The following is a 19,637-nucleotide window of genomic DNA, read 5'->3' as shown; positions in this document are numbered from 1 at the left end:
AGCAGAAGAGGGAAACCGAAATGATAAAGGGGCTGATCCTGCTCTTCCCAAAGTGGTTCTCCCACTGTAGAGTCTCTTCTCTCCTTCTTCTTAGCTTCTCCCGACCTCTGTAAGAGAGTCATTGAGAAACGTTAGACTGCCTTACATTTATCTACTAATTGGGCATCCGTTATTGAAGAAGCCCAATACAGATGGGCCATCATCCAACCAGTCAGGCCCAGTTACTCACCCCATCCTCACCAAAGGACTCCTGCCGCCTTTGGTGATCTGCCTTCCTCAACTTAAGCAGGTGCTTTCGCCTCCATTCACTCGGGTGTCAATTTCTCAGGCCAGGCGTTCTCGCAATCCTTGTCTGAAGAGTCTTGAATGCTAAAATGCTAAACATCATCTTCAACAAAGACACAACCTCCCAAAAGGCTTTTTGTGTCTGTGCAAGATAGCATGGTTGCCGCCTAGGCTGCAGGCACCTCTCTTGCTGACAAGGCAATCAAACTATTTCTTTAGTCCAGACAGTTCTCAAAACCCTTGCATGACACAACCAATTTAAACAGTTGCATGTGAAATGATTCCTTCCATTTTATCAATAGACAGAAAAGCATCAAAACCTTGAGCCCAGCATTCAAAATCAATGCTTTCCTTGAGTAAGGAATAAGGATCCGAGATGGCCATGAGCGCACTAAAGAAGAACTCATCTCTTCATGGGTCACTCAAGACTTGGGACACAGCGCATATAAAACACGCAACGTGATCCATTTGATTCAGACTTTATCATGAGCATGAATAAAAGTGGGTAGTCAGTCGATCCAAATTTAACACTACACCCCTGGCTGAAAAATATGTCCACAAGGCCCTGACAGAATTTAAAGACACCAATTGTCTAGCCCAGTTGAGCCATTGGAGATTCCAAGCTCATGGGACTCCAGTCCACTGGCTTAAAGCTGCCCAAACATGGAATTTAAAAAAAAATGGTATCATGCCCAATTCACTCTAAGGGAACCTAGAGATTGTGTGCTCAGTCCAGCTGGGGGATGCAATTTAAAAATCGAGGCCCACACAGGCCCTGATCTTGCCCAATTCCATACAGAATTTAAAAACCCTAGAGGTCTTGCCCAATCAGAATACAATTGTAAAGGTCAAGCTGGGGGATGCAATTTAAAAATCGAGGCCCAAACAGGCCTTGATCTTGCCCAATTCCATATACAATTTAAAAATCCTAGAGATCTTGCCCAATTCGATCAAGACAGAATTTAAAAACCCTAGAGGTCTTGCCCAATCAGAATGCAAATTTAAATGTCCAGACACACATTGTGGTCCGAACCTTGCCCAATCAGTCTGGGAATATCTCTTGTGCCATAACAGAGGCACCCCAGGATGTGCGCCCTACTGTTCAACATCTCCTGGCATCAATGAAAATGTGGTGCTTTAACTGTCAAAAAGAGAGAATAAACCCAAGGTGGTCTGGAAGCTTACTGGGCTATAACAACAACAACAACAACAACAACAACAACATGAAGCTGACCTTGTTTCCAGTTGTAGCTGTTCCTCAGAAGTAACTGTAAATGATACAGACATTGTGTTAGGCAATGTTCTGAGTAATTTTTCATTTCACCCTTTGGCCAAAAGCTTGGGGCAATGTACATCCGTCTCTTCCTGTGCTCCCCACTCATGATTTAACCTCACCACTGTCTCATAAGGTAGGGAAAGAAGCAAGAGATTGCTCAAGTTTCCCCCATGGACCTTTAGTCTGGGTGAGGTTTGGAAGCCAAGTCCTGATCAGATACTAACGCCTGGCACATCGGTTGGGTTGCTTTGAAAGCTGCAAGGTCAGGGCAAGATGGAAACCCTGAGGGAGGAGGAGACCAGTCATACTGTTCTCCCTGCTCAAACTGGGCCAGGCTTCCAATGCTTACTGTGGCTGGTCAAGGCCTGCTTTGAACAGGGCTGGTGGGCGAGTCTGCTCTGGCTTTGGGGCCAGGAAGAGGAGGAGTCATTTTTTACGGCTTGCTCGGTCCCCACTGCATGGGGTGTGTGCCCCAATTTCATGGTGCCTGGGGAAACTAGAGCCTGGTATTTTGCCACATTTGGAATACTTACAGTGTATCGTTCCGGTTGCCAGATTAGCAAAAAAGCGATACTGTCGAACTGAAGAAGGTGCAGCAGAAGAGGGAAACCGAAATGATAAAGGGGCTGATCCTGCTCTTCCCAAAGTGGTTCTCCCACTGTAGAGTCTCTTCTCTCCTTCTTCTTAGCTTCTCCCGACCTCTGTAAGAGAGTCATTGAGAAACGTTAGACTGCCTTACATTTATCTACTAATTGGGCATCTGTTATGGAAGAAGCCCAATACAGATGGGCCATCATCCAACCAGTCAGGCCCAGTTACTCACCCCATCCTCACCAAAGGACTCCTGCCGCCTTTGGTGATCTGCCTTCCTCAACTTAAGCAGGTGCATTCGCCTCCATTCACTCGGGTGTCAATTTCTCAGGCCAGGCGTTCTCGCAATCCGTGTCTGAAGAGTCTTGAATGCTAAAATGCTAAACATCATCTTCAACAAAGACACAACCTCCCAAAAGGCTTTTTGTGTCTGTGCAATATAGCATGGTTGCCGCCTAGGCTGCAAGCACCTCTCTTGCTGACAAGGCAATCAAACTATTTCTTTAGTCCAGACAGTTCTCAAAACCCTTGCATGACACAACCAATTTAAACAGTTGCATGTGAAATGATTCCTTCCATTTTATCAATAGACAGAAAAGCATCAAAACCTTGAGCCCAGCATTCAAAATCAATGCTTTCCTTGAGTAAGGAATAAGGATCCGAGATGGCCATGAGTGCACTAAAGAAGAACTCATCTCTTCATGGGTCACTCAAGACTTGGGACACAGCGCATATAAAACACGCAACGTGATCCATTTGATTCAGACTTTATCATGAGCATGAATAAAAGTGGGTGGTCAGTCGATCCAAATTTAACACTACACCCCTGGCTGAAAAATATGTCCACAAGGCCCTGACAGAATTTAAAGACACCAATTGTCTAGCCCAGTTGAGCCATTGGAGATTCCAAGCTCATGGGACTCCAGTCCACTGGCTTAAAGCTGCCCAAACATGGAATTTAAAAAAAATGGTATCATGCCCAATTCACTCTAAGGGAACCTAGAGATTGTGTGCTCAGTCAAGCTGGGGGATGCAATTTAAAAATCGAGGCCCACACAGGCCCTGATCTTGCCCAATTCCATACAGAATTTAAAAACCCTAGAGGTCTTGCCCAATCAGAATACAATTGTAAAGGTCAAGCTGGGGGACGCAATTTAAAAATCGAGGCCCACACAGGCCCTGATCTTGCCCAATTCCATACAGAATTTAAAAACCCTAGAGGTCTTGCCCAATCAGAATACAATTGTAAAGGTCAAGCTGGGGGATGCAATTTAAAAATCGAGGCCCACACAGGCCTTGATCTTGCCCAATTCCATATACAATTTAAAAATCCTAGAGATCTTGCCCAATTCGATCAAGACAGAATTTAAAAACCCTAGAGGTCTTGCCCAATCAGAATGCAAATTTAAATGTCCAGACACACATTGAGGTCTGAACCTTGCCCAATCCAGTCTGCAAATATCTCTTTTTACATAACAAAATAGACATAAAATTTATACTAATTTGCCACTAGCAAGCAATTATAGTCTTACCCACCCTTTGGCCAAAAGCCAGTAGATAGCAAGAGATTGGCCCCAATTCCCCCCAGGGAGCTTCAGGCTGAATGAGAATTGGGCCCCAGATCCTCCTCTGATCCTTATCTCCTGACACTTTTCTTGGGTTGCTTTGAAAGGCACAGGAGGAGAGGTTGGTAACCCCCAGGGAAAAGGAAGGCCAGAAGGACAGTTATTCCTGCTCAAACAGGGCCAGGGTTCTATCATTGATGGTTGCTGGGTAACAGTTGCTGCTCAATGGCTGCTTTGAACAGGGTTGTTTGTCTTCTAGTGGTAGTTTTCCAGTGCCTGCTCTGCCCCCACAGCTTGTGGGGTGTGCCCCATTTCATGGCACTTTGGGAAATGACCTTTTTGCTTTCTATGGGATTTTAGTTTTGGTTGGCCACTTTGGGGCCTGTGGAGAAAGGCAGGGCGCAGATGTTCAAATAAAAGTCAAGTAATGATTAGCCCGGTCTGCTTGGAGAGGCAAGGTCCCCCTGTGGACTGAGCAACGGGGCACCCAGCAAAGCGGTGATGCCCTTTCGGTTAAGCAGGGGGAGAGCATCTGGCCCTGTCCAGCCCCACCACAGCATCCCTCCAGCGGCTCTTGCTGGGGTCTCCCTTCTTTCTGCGTGGAGCCCTCTGGGGACAGCAAACCTTACCCCTGTGCAAACTGCTCTGAGAAGAGTTTGCTTTTTGTTGAAAAACAGTATACAGATAATAGTAACATTAAAGAAACAAGAACTGAGGGCCATGGTGCTTTCTATCTTCTAAATAAAGATATATATTTTAAAATAATTATATGTGTTATTACTATTATTATTATTATATTTACACACAGTCTACTAGATGTTATTGACTGCATTTGATTCATCATCATCATCATCATCATCGTTGCTACTACTAGTATCCCAGCTAAAAGAGCAAAGAGGCAACTTTTAAAAGTGGTGATTCTCTTATATGTAGCAGGGGGAGAGCAACTGGCCCTATCCATCTCCAGCACAGCATCCCTCCAGTGACTGTTGCTGGTGTCTATCTTATGTTTCTTTTTTAGATTCTGAGCCCTTTGGGGGACAGGGAGCCATTTTTAAAATTTATTCATATTTATGTAAACTACTTAAGAGGACTTCTGTTGGAAAGTGGTATAGAAATATTATAAGTATCAGCTTCCTTGCTTGTCCCTGTTTTTCCTGCTTGTGCCACTTTCTAGTTCCCAAGTGTTTCCCAATATAGTTTTTACTGGGGAGGGCTAATCCAGTCCTGGGCTAAGCTATAATTAAGCAGATGGACTAATAGCACAGCAGGAAAACGACTAGACTAGGGAGCCAGAGGTTGCCAGTTCCAATCCCCGCTGGTACTATGGGAAAAACCTCTATCGGGCAGCAGTGATATAGGAAGATGCTGAAAGGCATCATCTCACACTGTGCAGGAGATAGCAATGGTCAACCCCTCCTGTATTCTACCAAAGACAACCACAGGGTTCTGTGGTCGCCAGGAGTCGAGATTGACTTGATGGCACGCCTCACCTTTTCCAGTGGTTACCGAGGAATACAGGAAGGTCCTCAATGCTTTGCCTTCTCAGCGGGATGCTGCTGTCCCTCCGTGGCTTCTACAATCCCTGGCTGCTCTGGCTAGTAGTTTCTTTCCTTGGTCAGCTTGGCTCTTTATATCCATGGCGCCACACACCCTGGAAGCTGCCATATACTGAGTCAGACCCTTGGTCCATCTAGCTCCAGATTGTCTCCTTGGACGGGCAGCAGCTTCTCCAAGATTGCAGGCAGGAGCCTCTCTCAGCCCTATCTTGGAGATGCTGCCAGGGAGGGAATCTGGAACCTTCTGCATGCAAGCCTGCAGATGCACTTCCCGGAGCGGCCCCTCCATCCCCTGAGGGGGGAATATCTTACAGGGCTCACATGATGTAGTCTCCCCTTCCGATGTAAACCAGGATGGATCCTGCTTAGCAAAGGGGACCATTCAGGCTTGCTACCAGCTCTCCTCCCCTTCCTCTCCAAGAACCCAAGCCGCCCAGCTGCCTAGGAGCCACCTTGAACCAAGAAGACCTCCAGCTGACAACACAGCCAGCTAGGAAAAGAGCTCCAGAGGGCCACCTGGGCCCTTCCAGCTTATGGCCACGCCCCCCAATGTGATGTCACTCACAGGCATATGTGGCTGGCATGCAGGAGGGCTCCCCGGGGAGACGGGTGCACCTGAGCTCACTGTCCCCTGACTCCAGTGGCAGCAGATGAGTCGGGCAAAAACGGTTGCTTTGGGATCCCCCCCCTTCATGGAAGCCTCTTTACAGGTCTAATTTGGGCTGTTGGTGGTTGCGGTCTTCCAGGCAACACTGCCTCCAGGGTGGTGTCATGGTTAGAGTGTTGGACTAGGACTGGGGAGGCCGGGGCTCTAATCCTCATTCAGCCATGACATTCCCTGGCGGACTCTGGGCCAGTCACGTCTCTCTCAGCCTCGCCCACCTCACAGGGTTGTTGTGAGGATAAACACAAGCACGCACACTGCTCTGGGCTCCTTGGAGGAAAAGTGGGATATTAAATACATACATACATTCATACATACATACTCCACTGTGCCCCCTGGAGCTGTGGGGGGCAAGTCATTCAAGTCAGGGCATCACTTCTAGGGTCAAGGGATCCACTTTCTACTGCTCAATCTACAGCTGTTGCTTGAAGGGAGAGATCCCTTTGGTTCTCCACAGGAGTCCCCCAAACTTTGGTTGGCCGATAGAAGCCAGGAACAGAAGGGGTCTCTTCTGTCAGTGGAGGCTGGTGGGCAGGGCAATGAATGGGGCACAGCTGCGGGTAACCACAGGCCAACCCGGGACTGAGAATTCACACACACACACACACACACACACACACACACACACACACACAGAGTCCCCTTTATCACTGTTTGCTCCCAGAGGTCCTCAACCGGTGGTCCTCTAGATATTGCTGGACTAGAACTCGGGTTCATTGTTGGCTTTTGAGAGAGCCCTTAACACCTATCTGTTTGGCCTGGGGGCTTTACAGAAAGGGCTGTTACCCCGAATCTCCTCCGGAGGAGAGAGTGTGCGTTCATACTCCAGCCGTACATATCCCAAAGTCCATTCAAGGTCCTTACAGCAATGATGTGGACTTGAGGATTTTTATTCCAGACTATAAAACAGATATGATTCCAGCATTTCAGAAGGCAGGATTACCACCAAAGCACAAGTCTGGCAAGGTTGGTGGATAGTATACTCATGTTTGTCTGTAGTGCTTTGCCCCTCTTGGGTAAGCCCTCCTTTCAAAGTGTCTGCAATACAGATTTACCACAAGGTTTTACAGGGAGAATGTTTTCTGTCCACTCATGCGCACACACACCAGGGAAGCCTTATTCAGACATTATGTTGTACTAGTATTTTTCAGCCCGTTGAAATAGCGGGCGCTAGTTGCCTTCTCCACCTGTGTATAGAGCGGTATCTGTGGACAACGTACCCTCATTGTGCAAGTGTTGAACATAACATGTGAATCTGGCTACTGAGTTCTCAACCTTGTGTTGCACTGTAGCATGCTAAGAAGCAGAAGCCCTGATGGGGCCATGCAGACAGGAACGGGCTTGTTTTTGGTTTAGCTGCCACCCCACTGATGTGCCTGAGTGCACCTCCTCACTTTCCCCCATATCAATGGACCACCTATGTCCATTCCATCGGGGAAATCTCCAGTGCATCACTTGGAAATGTGGTTGCCTACCTTCCGTCCTGATGCTTCATGTCCCAGCCCTCACTGACAAGGATCCTTTTACGTGTGTCCATCTGCTATCAATGTTGGGGATTTTGTTCGTCTCTAACACTATGCTCAGTTTGTGCCTGAATTGTCTCCTCTGAAAGGAGTGCTGGTGAGTGTTGCTGCTGGCTCTCTCAAGAATTTCAGTGGCATAAGCATTATGATATACAGACACTAGGGGAAAGAAACATTCCCTAAAGCCTGATTTTACACGTTTACTGTGCAATGGATTCCCTTTCAATAGGATCTGGGCCCGGCAGGAGCCGCTTTTCGGTGGGTTCTTGGCACAGCTCTACAGTCATGCTCAGTGGCCTGCAGTCACCTGGACAGAGCAGTTGTGCAGTTTCTGTAGGCACAATTGCTGCCCGACTGAGATCGAGGCAAGAGTTTGGGGTGAAACTGTTGTGCAATTCACCCTGCCCATTGGTTGCGGGCCTTTAGCATTCCATTCAGAATCCCGCCTCTACCTGTTAGGATATCATCTCTACCTGCTGCTGTTTCTAAGTTAACCTGCTAACTCAGAAACAGCAGTCTATTACCACTGGAGAGATAAAATGTACTAGTAAGTATTGAGGCCCTATCTAGAAACATCCATCTTTTGGGCTACCAACTCCAAATGGCAAATGGATAATATCCATGAGATATTTTGGAAAATATCCTCAAAGCCTGAAAATAGGGCAATAGTTGTGATCAATCTGGAAAAGGTTGTAAAGGAACTGAATATGAGATAGTATCCTTGTAACTTGTGATGTGAGTGTAGAGTGCAGTGACCTTCCACTTGCAGATCATCTCAATGGCCATTAAGTAAGATTGACAGGAACACACTCTGATCGTTGTTCTTACTTCAGGTTGATGAATGTGTGTCACATATTCACTGGATCATTGAAACATCGGGTGGTAACTCGCATCTCTGAATAGGCTCCCCTAACAACACCACAATTGCAACCTCCATATCACCTCAAGCGCAAAGCTTTTCCATGGAGTTGTTGTTTTGGACATTTAGCCATGAGCTGGGTGAATATGTATGTATGAATTAGCCTTTAAAATTGTTTGCTTTGGGGGTCGGGGGGGGATCAACATTCTTTCCATTTGGCTCTTGCATCTCTGCATATCTTCAAATCCACTAGAGACGTCTCATTCAAATTGTAGCAGAGGTTATATGCGCAAAGGTGACCAATTCAGATGTCGCATTTTCTCTGTTTTGTGTGTTTTCAGTGCTCAACTGCAGCCTCTATGAAATATTTTTGTTCATACAAGGTGTATTTTTGTCTCCCTTACAAGTGGAAGACAGCTCGGAGCTCTCTTTTCAGGGAGAAGATGATGTGAACGAGTGGAATGGAGGAATACAGGCCAAATCGGGCAAGATATTCTAGTATGATTTGGGTTCCATGTCTGGGGGGAAGAAAATGAGCTACCTGACCACCCTAAGATGAAATGCTCCTCCCAGGAAGCACAGAGCATCTGTCTTGGTGGAGGGAGCGTAAACAAGAAAGAGCCCACCAGGCATCAAGCAATTGCATCGTCTGCAGCTGGGTTTTCAAACTGTGTTTTGGGGGACCCTGGGATCCCACAGAGGCATCTCAAGGGCTCCTCAATGAGAAGGTCAGGAATGGTGGGCATGTTCTGCCTGAAAGACAACCTGCTCTCTTCTTTTTAACCAACCTTGTGTTGGAGCTAGAAGAAAGAGTTAACTGTGTTTCAAACCACAGTCAAAGTCCAGTTGAGGAAACAGTGAGGCCCCTCATTTTGTGTTTCTTTTTCTATGTAAACTGCTTTGGAAAACATTTGTGGAAAAGCAGTCTATAAATAGTAGTAGTCCATAGTAAGAACCAGCTTCCCCCAGGAAGGCTGAAAGCAGGATGCCATCCATCCTCAGGCAGTCAAGCTCCACATTATTGACCCTTCCAAGAGAATCTATAATTCCTGGGGAATATCATCTGTATGTATGAGGGCCAGCTTGGTTCCAGCATTTTTCAAAAATGGTGCGGCATGCTTACAGCCAGAGCAGCATTCTAGAGAGTGTGCTACACTTGGACTAAGACCACCTGTGACAAATGCTTGCTTTCCCATGAAACTGACTGAGTGATATTCCCCAGGAAGTGTTAATTCTCCTGGAAGGGTCAATAATGTAGAGCTATGATTGCCTGAGGATGGATGGCATCCTGCTGTCAGCCTTCCTGGAGGAAGCAGAATGTTCTTATTATTCGCTACTACCACCACTACTACTACTATAGAGATCTTGCTTTTCCACAAAGGTTGTGCTCCAGTTCATGGCAAGGCTTTTTCAAAAAATGCATTCCATTAACCCTCCTGTCCTTTATGTTACACAGGTCCCTGTTTTCCAAATCCACACTCTGTTGGACCGAGTTCATAGAACTCAGGGTACGTGTACCGTGTGAAGCCCTCCAGTACATCAAAGCCAACCATGGAAGATACCTGTGAAGGCATGGGACTGGAAGACCACACTACCCAATGTACAGGCCAATGGGATCTGTCCCATTGATGAATGGGAAGACATCATTCAGCTCGACTGACCTGTCTATAAGACACAACCACCTGTTGTGGCCCTTATCCAGCCCTTCTTTCCCCCATCAGGAAGTCATGGCCAGAAGAAGTTTTCCGTTCTGAGATGCTCCCTTCATTTTGCCAGAAAGACCCAATAAAGGATGTATTAATTGCGGGATTTTGTTTTCAGTATCACACAAAAATTGGTGGCTTTCACATTTTCATACCAAGGACAATACATTCTATTAATGTTTTATTTTTATATAATGTGCACTGTTTATTGTAAGCCTCCCAGAGACATAAGTTTTGGGTGGTACAGAAATAAATAAAATAAAATAAATCAATCGATAATGGAACTCTGATCCTGGAATCTTATTGTCTCTCTCTCGGAGTAGTTCTTCAAACTGACCATCATGCAAGCACATTGCTTGGAGCATGTGCAGGCAAGGCGTCAGCCCGGGCACTGCTGCCTCCGCTCCTTCCATAAAGAGCAACTTTCAACACATTTAACGGGTGGGGAGCATGCCGTGCCCTTCCTTCCAGCCGCCCTGATGGATTGGGAAAGGAAGGATTGAGACTCATCAGCACAGGAAGTGCGGAAGAGTCAGATCAGGGGTCATAGAGTAGAGGCAGGTAGAATAGTTGAGGGAGACCCCCACTCACGACCTCTACTCCCGATGCCCCTAGTGGTCATCTTTAGGATAGTTGGTGCAAGAGGTCGATGCACTGGAACTCCATCTCCAACAATTGTGACCCTGTGATCGTGATGTGTTTTGAAAAAGCAAAGAAACTCAATTTTACTTAGAAAATCTCATTCTAACTTAATGTAACCCAAAGCCCAAGCTCAGGGACATGATTTGCAACACTGTCTTTCACGATCAACGTCATTACCTCTCTCTAGCTAGAAAGTACCAATAAAACTGCTAACACTGAGCTTCCCAGGCTGAGAAAGACCAGATCTAACCAAATAAGGGGTTATCAACTGATGGACAAAGGAGTCAAGTTTGAAAGGGTTAGATCACCAGTTTGTTATGTGTATTGAGCTGGGAGCCTGAGATTCCATTTTGTTAATTGTATAAAAGAGAACCTCAGCTGTAACCAATTTGTATTCAATTGAGAGCAACTAGCCTGTTGAATACCTTGCTGTAGTAGCAATAAAGCCTCTAAATGGTTCCCACTGAGTCTGTTTTGATTGACTGAGAGGCGGACCCAGGGACCAGCCGAATTCACATCAATTGGAAAGGCTGGTGCTATACATCCAAACGAAACCCTCCTCCTCTCTCTGGATGAGCTGTTATGGCACCCTTTCCCTCTTCCTAGGAGACCTGCTGGCCAGCTAATTGCTCAGCTAGGGAGGCATATGCAGTAAGTGACATCATCTAAGGCAATGAGGACTAGTCATCCTGAAGAGGTGATAATGCACATTGTAGCATTACAGTGTGAGGATTGGAGGGAGGACTAGGCCTCGCTTAGAGCCTCCCGCTCCCTGCACCAGGGGGATTTCAAATCAAAGGGACCCACCCAGAGGACCAGGCGGGATTCCTGGCTCCACCCCCAGCAGAAGCTCTGGTCTCCTGGTGAGTCTGTCCCAGGAGGAGGAGGAGGAGGATGAGGACCCCGAGGAAGAAGCAGGCCGAGAGCTGCTGGGGAGATGGGAAGGCCGCAGCCTGTGAGGAAGAAGGACCAGGACATCTGTGCAAGGCCTCCGGAGGGAAGTGGTTCTTCTGTGCGGATCGCTGGGGATCTGCATTGCCAGGTTAATGAGACCTCTCTCTGGTCATCTCTTTGGTGAAAAGTCCTTACTGCACCACTTTTCCTTGGAATCCGAAACGAAATCCTGGCTGCTCTGGGTCTGCCTTCGGCACCTGCCTTTGGAGGCCGAGGACTGCTCAGCCCTTGGGGGAGGGTTGGGCCCCTTAATCCCCCACCCCCAGGCACCGGATATGGGGAGCGTGTTTCCCCACATCAAAATAATAAAGTGGATGGTGGCAGCAGCCTCCTGGGAAGCCCTTCCGGGCAAGGATCCCACCCCAGTGAGGGAACTCCTCCCCGCTCCCCCTGGGCCTCTGGCAGGAGTCCTGACACACACACAGGAGGCAAGGGATCTGGCTTGGAAAGACCGGCTTCTTCCTGCCTGAGGGATGGTGAGTCCTCCTTGCTGCCTCTCTCTGTGGGCACCAGCCAGAACTGTGGGCAGCGAATGCCTTGTGCTGAATCCGTGTTGCCGTCCTGGTATGTTTTAAAGGGTTTCTTAGGGGGGTGGGGACAAACCATCCATCCCAGAGGGAGATAACTAGGAGGAGGATGGAAGGCATAGACAAGACCGAAGATCGGAAGTCTCCGTGAAGCCCGAGCTGTCCATTGATTGGAGTTACCACATCTCGACTTCTGCGAGACCTTTAGACTAACACTAGTGTCATCCCAATCTTGATTCTGAGATTGCCCTGGATGGACAAATGTTTCCAGGAGTCCAGATCTGCAGGGCTTGTGCCACCCCCACCCCTCATAGCCCACCAGGAGTCTAATGAAACTCCCTGGTTCTGCTTACTTCCCAGCACCGCAAAGACAGGGGAGTTGCTGAGCATCCATCAAGGCCCTTTCCATGCCTGGTGGGTCAGCAGCGGTGCAGCCACCTCCTTGACGAGAGCTGCTTTCTGTCGGTTTGGTTTACCTTTGGGGGGCTTCATCAAAAGGGAAGGTGGATTCTTCATTGCTTCCTGTGTTTGAAGCGGTGTCTGTGGTTAGGTTTGCCCTCACAACAAGCCTGTGAGGTAGGTTAGGCTGAGAAATGAGTGACTGGCCCAGAGTCACCCAATGAGCTTCATAGCTGAACAGGGATTTGAACTCGGGGCTCCCCAGTCCTAGTCCAACTCTACACCACACTGGCTCCAGTGTGGACAGCTATCGGATGCAGAAGTTGGCCATTCCTTCTCCTTGTCGCCTATGTGAGGAGGTGTGTCAAGCTGCACCTTTTCAGTCACTTCCCCATTGCAGACTTCTTGTTAGTCTTGTACTGCACTGTCTCAACACTCGGGCCCAGTTTGTATGTTTCTGGAAGAGTGTGCTTGTCACTTGTCTGTGGCTGGATCACATACCGCTCAAGGAAGGGATATACAGGCAGACCTCGGTATCCGTAGGGGTTCCATTCTCTGCTACAACCGCCGATTCCGAAACTGCATATACCAAGGCATTAAGTCAATGCAAAAATGACTGGGGAAATGGCCAAAAAACATTTAAAAGAGTGAAATAAAGCACCCTACTGTGCTCTGTGCCTATCCAGCTAGCCATCCCCCTCCCGCCTAAGTCCAATTTGTTCAAGTATTCAGCGATTTTCTGCAGAAAAAAGAAATGAGCTCCCTTTTACAAAATGGCAGCTGGAAATGTTGTTGGAGGATATTTTCGGGCATCTCCATACTGTGCATACACGGAAATTAACCATTTGTTTTCCGTTTATGCCGAGGTCGGGTGTCAATTGCCCGACTATGGATATGCTAAACTGCAGATATAGGATCCATGGATAACTGGGTTTGATTGAATTCAACCTGAGGACAACTTCAGCCATGCCCTTTTAATTCCACAATGCTCTCATGATATCTGTAAAGAAGATCCAAAGCAGGCCCAGGGAATGAATGAAGGGGTTTCCTTTCATATCACCATCTCTGGGAGGGCTATAAAGGGTTCTGCTTTACAGAACCTCCTACTTAATGGCCAGGAGGCACTTTGTTGCTGGCCCTTTCTGGCCCTCTTCATGCAACCTCACTTACCGACTTGGACAACTATGGAGCAAGAGAGGGTGGAGGGGGAGACAGCACTGACAAATTGAGGGCGGAAGCGGGGGTGGAGAACTCCCCAGGTGCTGATAGATTTTTCTCAATGTTGTTATTGGTATAATTTCACAAAACTGTTTTGGTGTTGCCTATGTGCTAACAACAAAAAAACCAGCTCACTGACTTCTATCAGAGGTTTTTTATCATCCTTTTGCTTGCAATGCAACTATAAAATGAGTACGATGCAAAACTATTTAAACTGAAAGACATTCCTTTAATAAATTCAAGGATACAGAATTTTAAAGGTTTTTACAAATACATACAACGGCAATGGTTTATTTTCTTGCTCAGACAATTGAAAACTGATCATCTGGTTATTAAATGACTTATTTGCAGACATCGGCTACTTCCAGGAAGTAGCTGTGTCATGTGCACTCTGACCATGTCCTGGGTTTTATGCTGAAGGTGTTACTTTGGGCAAGTTCTGACCCCTTCTGAAGGAGAAATCAGAGAGAGCCAGGCTTCCTCTAATGGCCTGGCTGAGACCAATTCTCAGTGGTAAAGTATTTGTTACTTTTTATTGATATTGTAAATCACTTTAGAAGCTTATCTGAAAAGCACAATACACATCTAAAAAACAACAACAAATATTAACCATCAGCTTCCTTGAGTGACCCCAAGTTTGTCTTGAAGTCAAGAAGAAAAAACCTCCCTCATAATTATTTGAATATATATCATGGCCCCCTCCACTTTCTCCCCCACACACCAGATTGATTGATTGATTGATTAAGTGCCATCAAGCTGGTGTCAACTATTAGTGACCAAATAGAATGCCCTAAATGTCTTAGGTTGGTTGTGCAGATAAAGTGCTCCATTGTTCAAAGAACTTAAATGGATCTTCACCTTGGACAACATATGGAGTGCTGCATGCATATTACACGCAGAAGCAGCAGACTTGCCCTCTGTTGCTGCTGCTGAAGGCAGGACTGGAATCAATGTGTGGAAATTACAATGAAGTAGACTCAGGCTAGACATTAGAAGACCATTCTGTCCACTCAGGCTTTTTAATTTTTATTTTAAAAATTGATTTTAAAAGAACAGGTTTTTGAATTGTTTTGTGTTGTATTTTGTATTTGTTTTTGGTGTGTTGTGATTTGATGTGTTTTATGTGTTTTTATTGGATGTTTTGATGTTGTGAGCCACCCACAGAACGATTTGTTATGGAACCACTGGCCCTATCCTTTCCCAGCACAGCATCCCTCCAGTGGCTTTTGCTGGTGTCTGTCAATTTCTTTTAAAGATTATGAGCCCTTTGGGGACAGGGAGCCCCTCTCTCTCGCTCTCAACTGCTTTGGGAACTTTTGTTGAAATGCGGTATACAAATATATGTCATGTTTATACTAATAAGCACAGATTCTATTGCTTTTGTCTACTTTTAATTGCTTTTAATATCATCTGTTACATGCTCCTTTTACCTTGTGCTAATCTGAGACCGTAATAAAGATTGATTGATTGAGTTCTTTATTAATTTTAATTTTGAAAAACTTTGCTCCTCTAACTACTGTGACAGGGATTGTTGGCAAAATCCTATATGCTAACACTGCATTAAGGAAAGCATACATTGAGATCTAGTTATTCAAGAAACTGTAGGGCTTGAAGTACACTTGTTACTTTAGAAATGACTTCTCATAGTACCTTAAGATCTGAGAAAAGGTCCATACTGTCAATATCATGATAATCTCCATCAGACAATGGACTAGGGTTGCACGTTTTGTATTTTTTCCATTTCAATTTGGACCGAATCCACTGTTCCACTGTTCTTTAATGTTATAGCCACAAGCCAAAACAGAAGAAAAAGGTTACAATTATATAACAATAAACTGAGTATATACCATTTCAGTGTATACCATTTTAACACCATTTCAGATTTTGTACAAAATTAAGCCTTCCGAATCACCCCAGTTTTGTTTTGTATCCGAATTAATTCGCATTTTAAAAATGGGTCACATGGCCAAAAGAGTGGGTGGGGGTTGTAGTTCCCAATGAGTCGAAGCTACAAGAAAATTTTCAGAGGAATTGGGCAAACAGTTGGTTTTTGGTGAATTTTTGAAGTTTGTGAGTCTTTCAGATTTTCCCCATAGGGTATAATGGAGGTCTTCAGGAAAAGTATAGCTTCATGGGGGGGGAGGGGTGGCCCAGAGTGGTTGGTGGTAGTGCCCAGTTGGTGCAAGGAAGCTACCACAATTTTTTCAGAGGAATTTGGCAAAGGGCTGATTTGTAAAGAATTAATGAAGTTACACGTCTTTCAGATTTTCCTCATAGGGTATAATGGAGGTTTCAGCAGTCCCATAACTCCACTTGGGGAGGCCCAGAGCAAGTGGTGGTGTAGTGCACATAGGGTGCCAACCACCCACATGGATAGCCAACCCATGAAGTACAGGATTTTGTTGTTCCAGAGGTGCTCTGAGTGTAGATTCTCTGGTAGCATATGAGAGTGGATTCATGGTTTTTCGTTAAAAATCTCATTTACTACCAGAAAATCTAAACTCAACACCTCAGAAACAACAAAGCCCAGTACCCCAAGGGGTTAGCAATCCAGGGGGGTGGTTAGCACCCTCTGTGCACTACACCACCACTCACTCAGCACCACACCAGTGCCCCGCAAGTGCAGTTATGGGGCTGATGAAACCATCATTATTCCCTATGGGGAAAAAGCTTAAAGACACTCAAACTTCCCCAAATCACAAAAACTCAACCCTTTAATCAATTCCTTTGAAATCTGGGTGGTGGCAGGCACCCCTTGGGGCACTTCCTCCCAACCCCACTCTTCTGCCCCAGCAGACCCCTTTCTGCCCCAAAGACACACACTTAAAAATCAGCCCTTAGGCCAATTCCATGGGAGTCTGGGTTGTGGCAGGCACCCCTTGGGGCACTTCCTCCCAACCCACTCTTCTGCCCCAGCAGACCCCTTTCTGCCCCAAATCTGCCCCAAAGACACTCCAACTTTGACAATTCCTTAGAAAGCAGCCCTTAGGTCAATTCCATGGGAGTCTGGGAGATGCAGCAGGCTGGTCAGTGAGGCTAAGCAAGGGCGTAAATCCTGGAGAATGGCAGCTCCCCCGGGAAAGTGGAGTCAATGGCGGAGTATAGGGGCAAAGGATGATAGAACTGGCAATGAATGGAGCTCTCTCTTCACCCACACATGCAGCAGAAAGGAGGAAATGGTGCCCTACACCAGATATATATCCTGGTGCAAACTCAGCTCTCTCTTTCTGGAAATGGGAAATAGAACCATCAATTCAATCAAAGGCAGCTGGATCTAAACTTCAACTAGTTTTCTTTCCAATGCAAATCTTAAATTTAAAAATCTGTCAATCGGGATGTCTTCTTGTATCATGTTATCTCCCAAACCCTCACCCTCCCTGTATTCCACTTTAATTAATAAGTAGTAATAATGAGGTTTCACAAGCTCCCCATCCCCCAGCTTTATCTCTTCCTTTCCCACCGCATTCTCATCCCTTTAGGATTTGACCCCCTCCTCTGAGACTCCTGTACCTTTAAAAACTGTACAACAACCCCTCCTTTTCCAAAAGAGTGTATGAGGGTCTGGGTGGTGTACATACTTTTTTTTCCATATCTATGGATTCAAAGGGTTACAGTGTAATTAAAACCAGATAATTAATGAGACAGTGTTCCTACAGCTTCAGGGGTGTATCTAGGGTTAGGGCAGGTAGGGCACGTGCCCCGGGTGCCACTTGAAGGGGGGCGCCATTTTGGAAAATTAATTTTTAAAAAAATGGCTGCCAAAAACAAAATGGCCACCATGCATGCTCAAATGGCCTCTGTGAGGCTCTAGGTCATGCCAGGCTTTGCAGAGGCCATTTGAGCATGCGTGGTGGCCATTTCGTTTTCAGTGGCCTTTAAAAAAAAGATTATTTTTAAAAACGGCCACTGCACATGCTCAAATGGTCCCTGCGAGGCCAGCGGGGTGAGGGGGAAATCTTTGCAAAAAAAAACCCCCAGCCTTTAGGAAGTCCCCCAAAGGGGCTACGGGTAAAAATAATTAAAAATATATAATATAAGACACTGTACACATATTCAGATTGGCACTATGTACAGAGAATCAGGGCTTGTGAATACTGAGCTGATGCTTAAGAGCTAGGATTGTATTCATTTGCTCTTACTTTGCTTCTTGTGATAAGTGAGTTAAATGTGGTGTCTTAATAATATGGCTATTAATGGTGAGTTTGTCTTTGAATCAGTGTGAAACCCTTAATATTAAGGGCCACTGGGAGTTTATTGCTCTCTTTCTCTCATTTTAACTGTCTTTCTGAAACACTAGAATATATTCCAAGCAGTGTCACAGTTTACTCTGCATATCCTTTAATTATTTACAGAGTATCTGGTAAAAGTCAAATTCTCCATTGATTTTTAAAACTTATGTAATGGTGATGCTACAATGCATAGTAGAGAATTAGACAGGCACTTCTGTTTAGTTTTCCAAGTACACCTCCACATAGTATTTGGGAATTTCATGAGCCCCCACATACTGAAATTTGTAGTTTTCCAGCATTTTTTGGTCTGGCTAAGTCCACTGCTAAATAGTTTTTGAAATATTAAAAGATTAACGAGCCTGACTTGTATTTTTCAGCTGGTATTATGGTAAAGTTATCTGAAAGATGGGTGTCAGATGTTTGGACAGGGGGCGCAATTTCAGTGTTTGCCCTAGGCGCTATTTTCCCTAGATACGCCTCTGTACAGCTTACATCTTTAATGAACAAAACCTTTTCTCCTCTTTACTAGAGCAAGGGGTGTGGGAGAAAAGGGGGGAAAAAGCAGTCTCTGCATCTATGTAACCATTTTGATATATGCAGTATAATTATAGTTTGCTTGCAATATAGTCTCTATTGTTTAAACCAAACAATAGTTTAAACTTTCATATTGAATTTTCAAAAAATACAAAGAAATAAAAACTCTTCCCCTGTCTTCACTCTACTTATTATTATTATTTTTAAATGAATAAAATTATATATAAACACACAGCCTTAAAACGGCTTGCACTTTGCAAGCATGCCCTAGTACCACTGCTGCCAAAGTTTGTTGTCCTACCCCTACCCCTGTGCTTTGCCAATGGGGGAGTCACCCAGCTAGTATCATGGCTGCACGGGGATTTGAACTCGGGTCTCCCCAGTCCTAGCCCAGTACTCTTAACCACGCTGAGAGCCACCACAGCTGGCTCTTTAGAGATAAAAACAAAAACAACCAAACATCCACTTGTGCCAGCCTATAACAGCTACCGTCCTGATAAGGATCACCAGACCGTGTCACGCTAGCCTTTAAGGTTCTTAAAATAACAATAAACCTGTGAGTGTGTGTTTATGGCGCTCTCGTTTGTCCTCTGGTCTGTTAGAGGCACACACAGCGCGCCTGCTGCTGCTGCTATTCTGAAGTCCAGAGTCTCGCGAGCCGCACAGCAGCGCCCGGCGCCTCCCCGATTCTCCCCGCTCCGCCCGGGAGGGGGCGAGAGAGAGCCAAGAAGAGACGGCGCCGGCGGCCCTCGAGGGAAGGGAGGAGCCGGCGTGACAGCCCTTCGCAGCTTCCTGCCACTTGAATGCCCGGGCGGGAAGATGATGGCGGCCGTGGCGGAACGGCTGGCAGGAGATGCTGGGTGAGATGGTGCCGCCGCCGCCCCCTCCCCGCCGAGGGGAGCCCAGGAGCCCAATTCTGAGCCCCCCTCCCGGTCTGGAGCGAAGCCTCCGTCCTTCGGGTAGGTCATCTTGCCTCGATGTTGCTGCTGCCTCCAGAAGTAGGCAAGGAAGAAAAGGAGCTGAAGGCAGCCCCGGAGGGGTGGGTGTGTGTGGGGGGGGCGTTCTCCGGCTCGGTTGCTTATGGGAGCCAAAGCAGCCAAACCCCTGAC

The 19,637-nt window shown here is 46.3% G+C and overlaps 1 protein-coding gene across 12 annotated transcripts in view; it reads left to right on the top strand.

Moving 5' to 3' along the window:
- The first annotated feature begins 19,268 nt into the window (after window positions 1-19,268).
- POLQ (DNA polymerase theta) overlaps window positions 19,269-19,637 on the top strand; it is an 86,833-nt gene continuing 86,464 nt past the window's right edge. For all 12 annotated transcript variants that reach the window (XR_008317679.1, XR_008317677.1, XR_008317678.1 and 9 more), the window contains exon 1: window positions 19,269-19,487. Coding sequence is in view for 7 of the 12 variants with exons in the window: in XM_053302758.1 (XP_053158733.1) it covers window positions 19,382-19,487 (106 nt within the window). In the remaining 5 variants the exon portion in view is untranslated. The remainder of the gene's footprint in view (window positions 19,488-19,637) is intronic.

Source organism: Hemicordylus capensis, chromosome 2, assembly GCF_027244095.1.
Source record: "Hemicordylus capensis ecotype Gifberg chromosome 2, rHemCap1.1.pri, whole genome shotgun sequence".
Taxonomy (NCBI): domain Eukaryota; kingdom Metazoa; phylum Chordata; class Lepidosauria; order Squamata; family Cordylidae; genus Hemicordylus; species Hemicordylus capensis.
The sequence above is the reverse complement of the archived record's forward strand: the minus strand, read 5'-3'. Positions and strand labels throughout refer to the sequence as shown.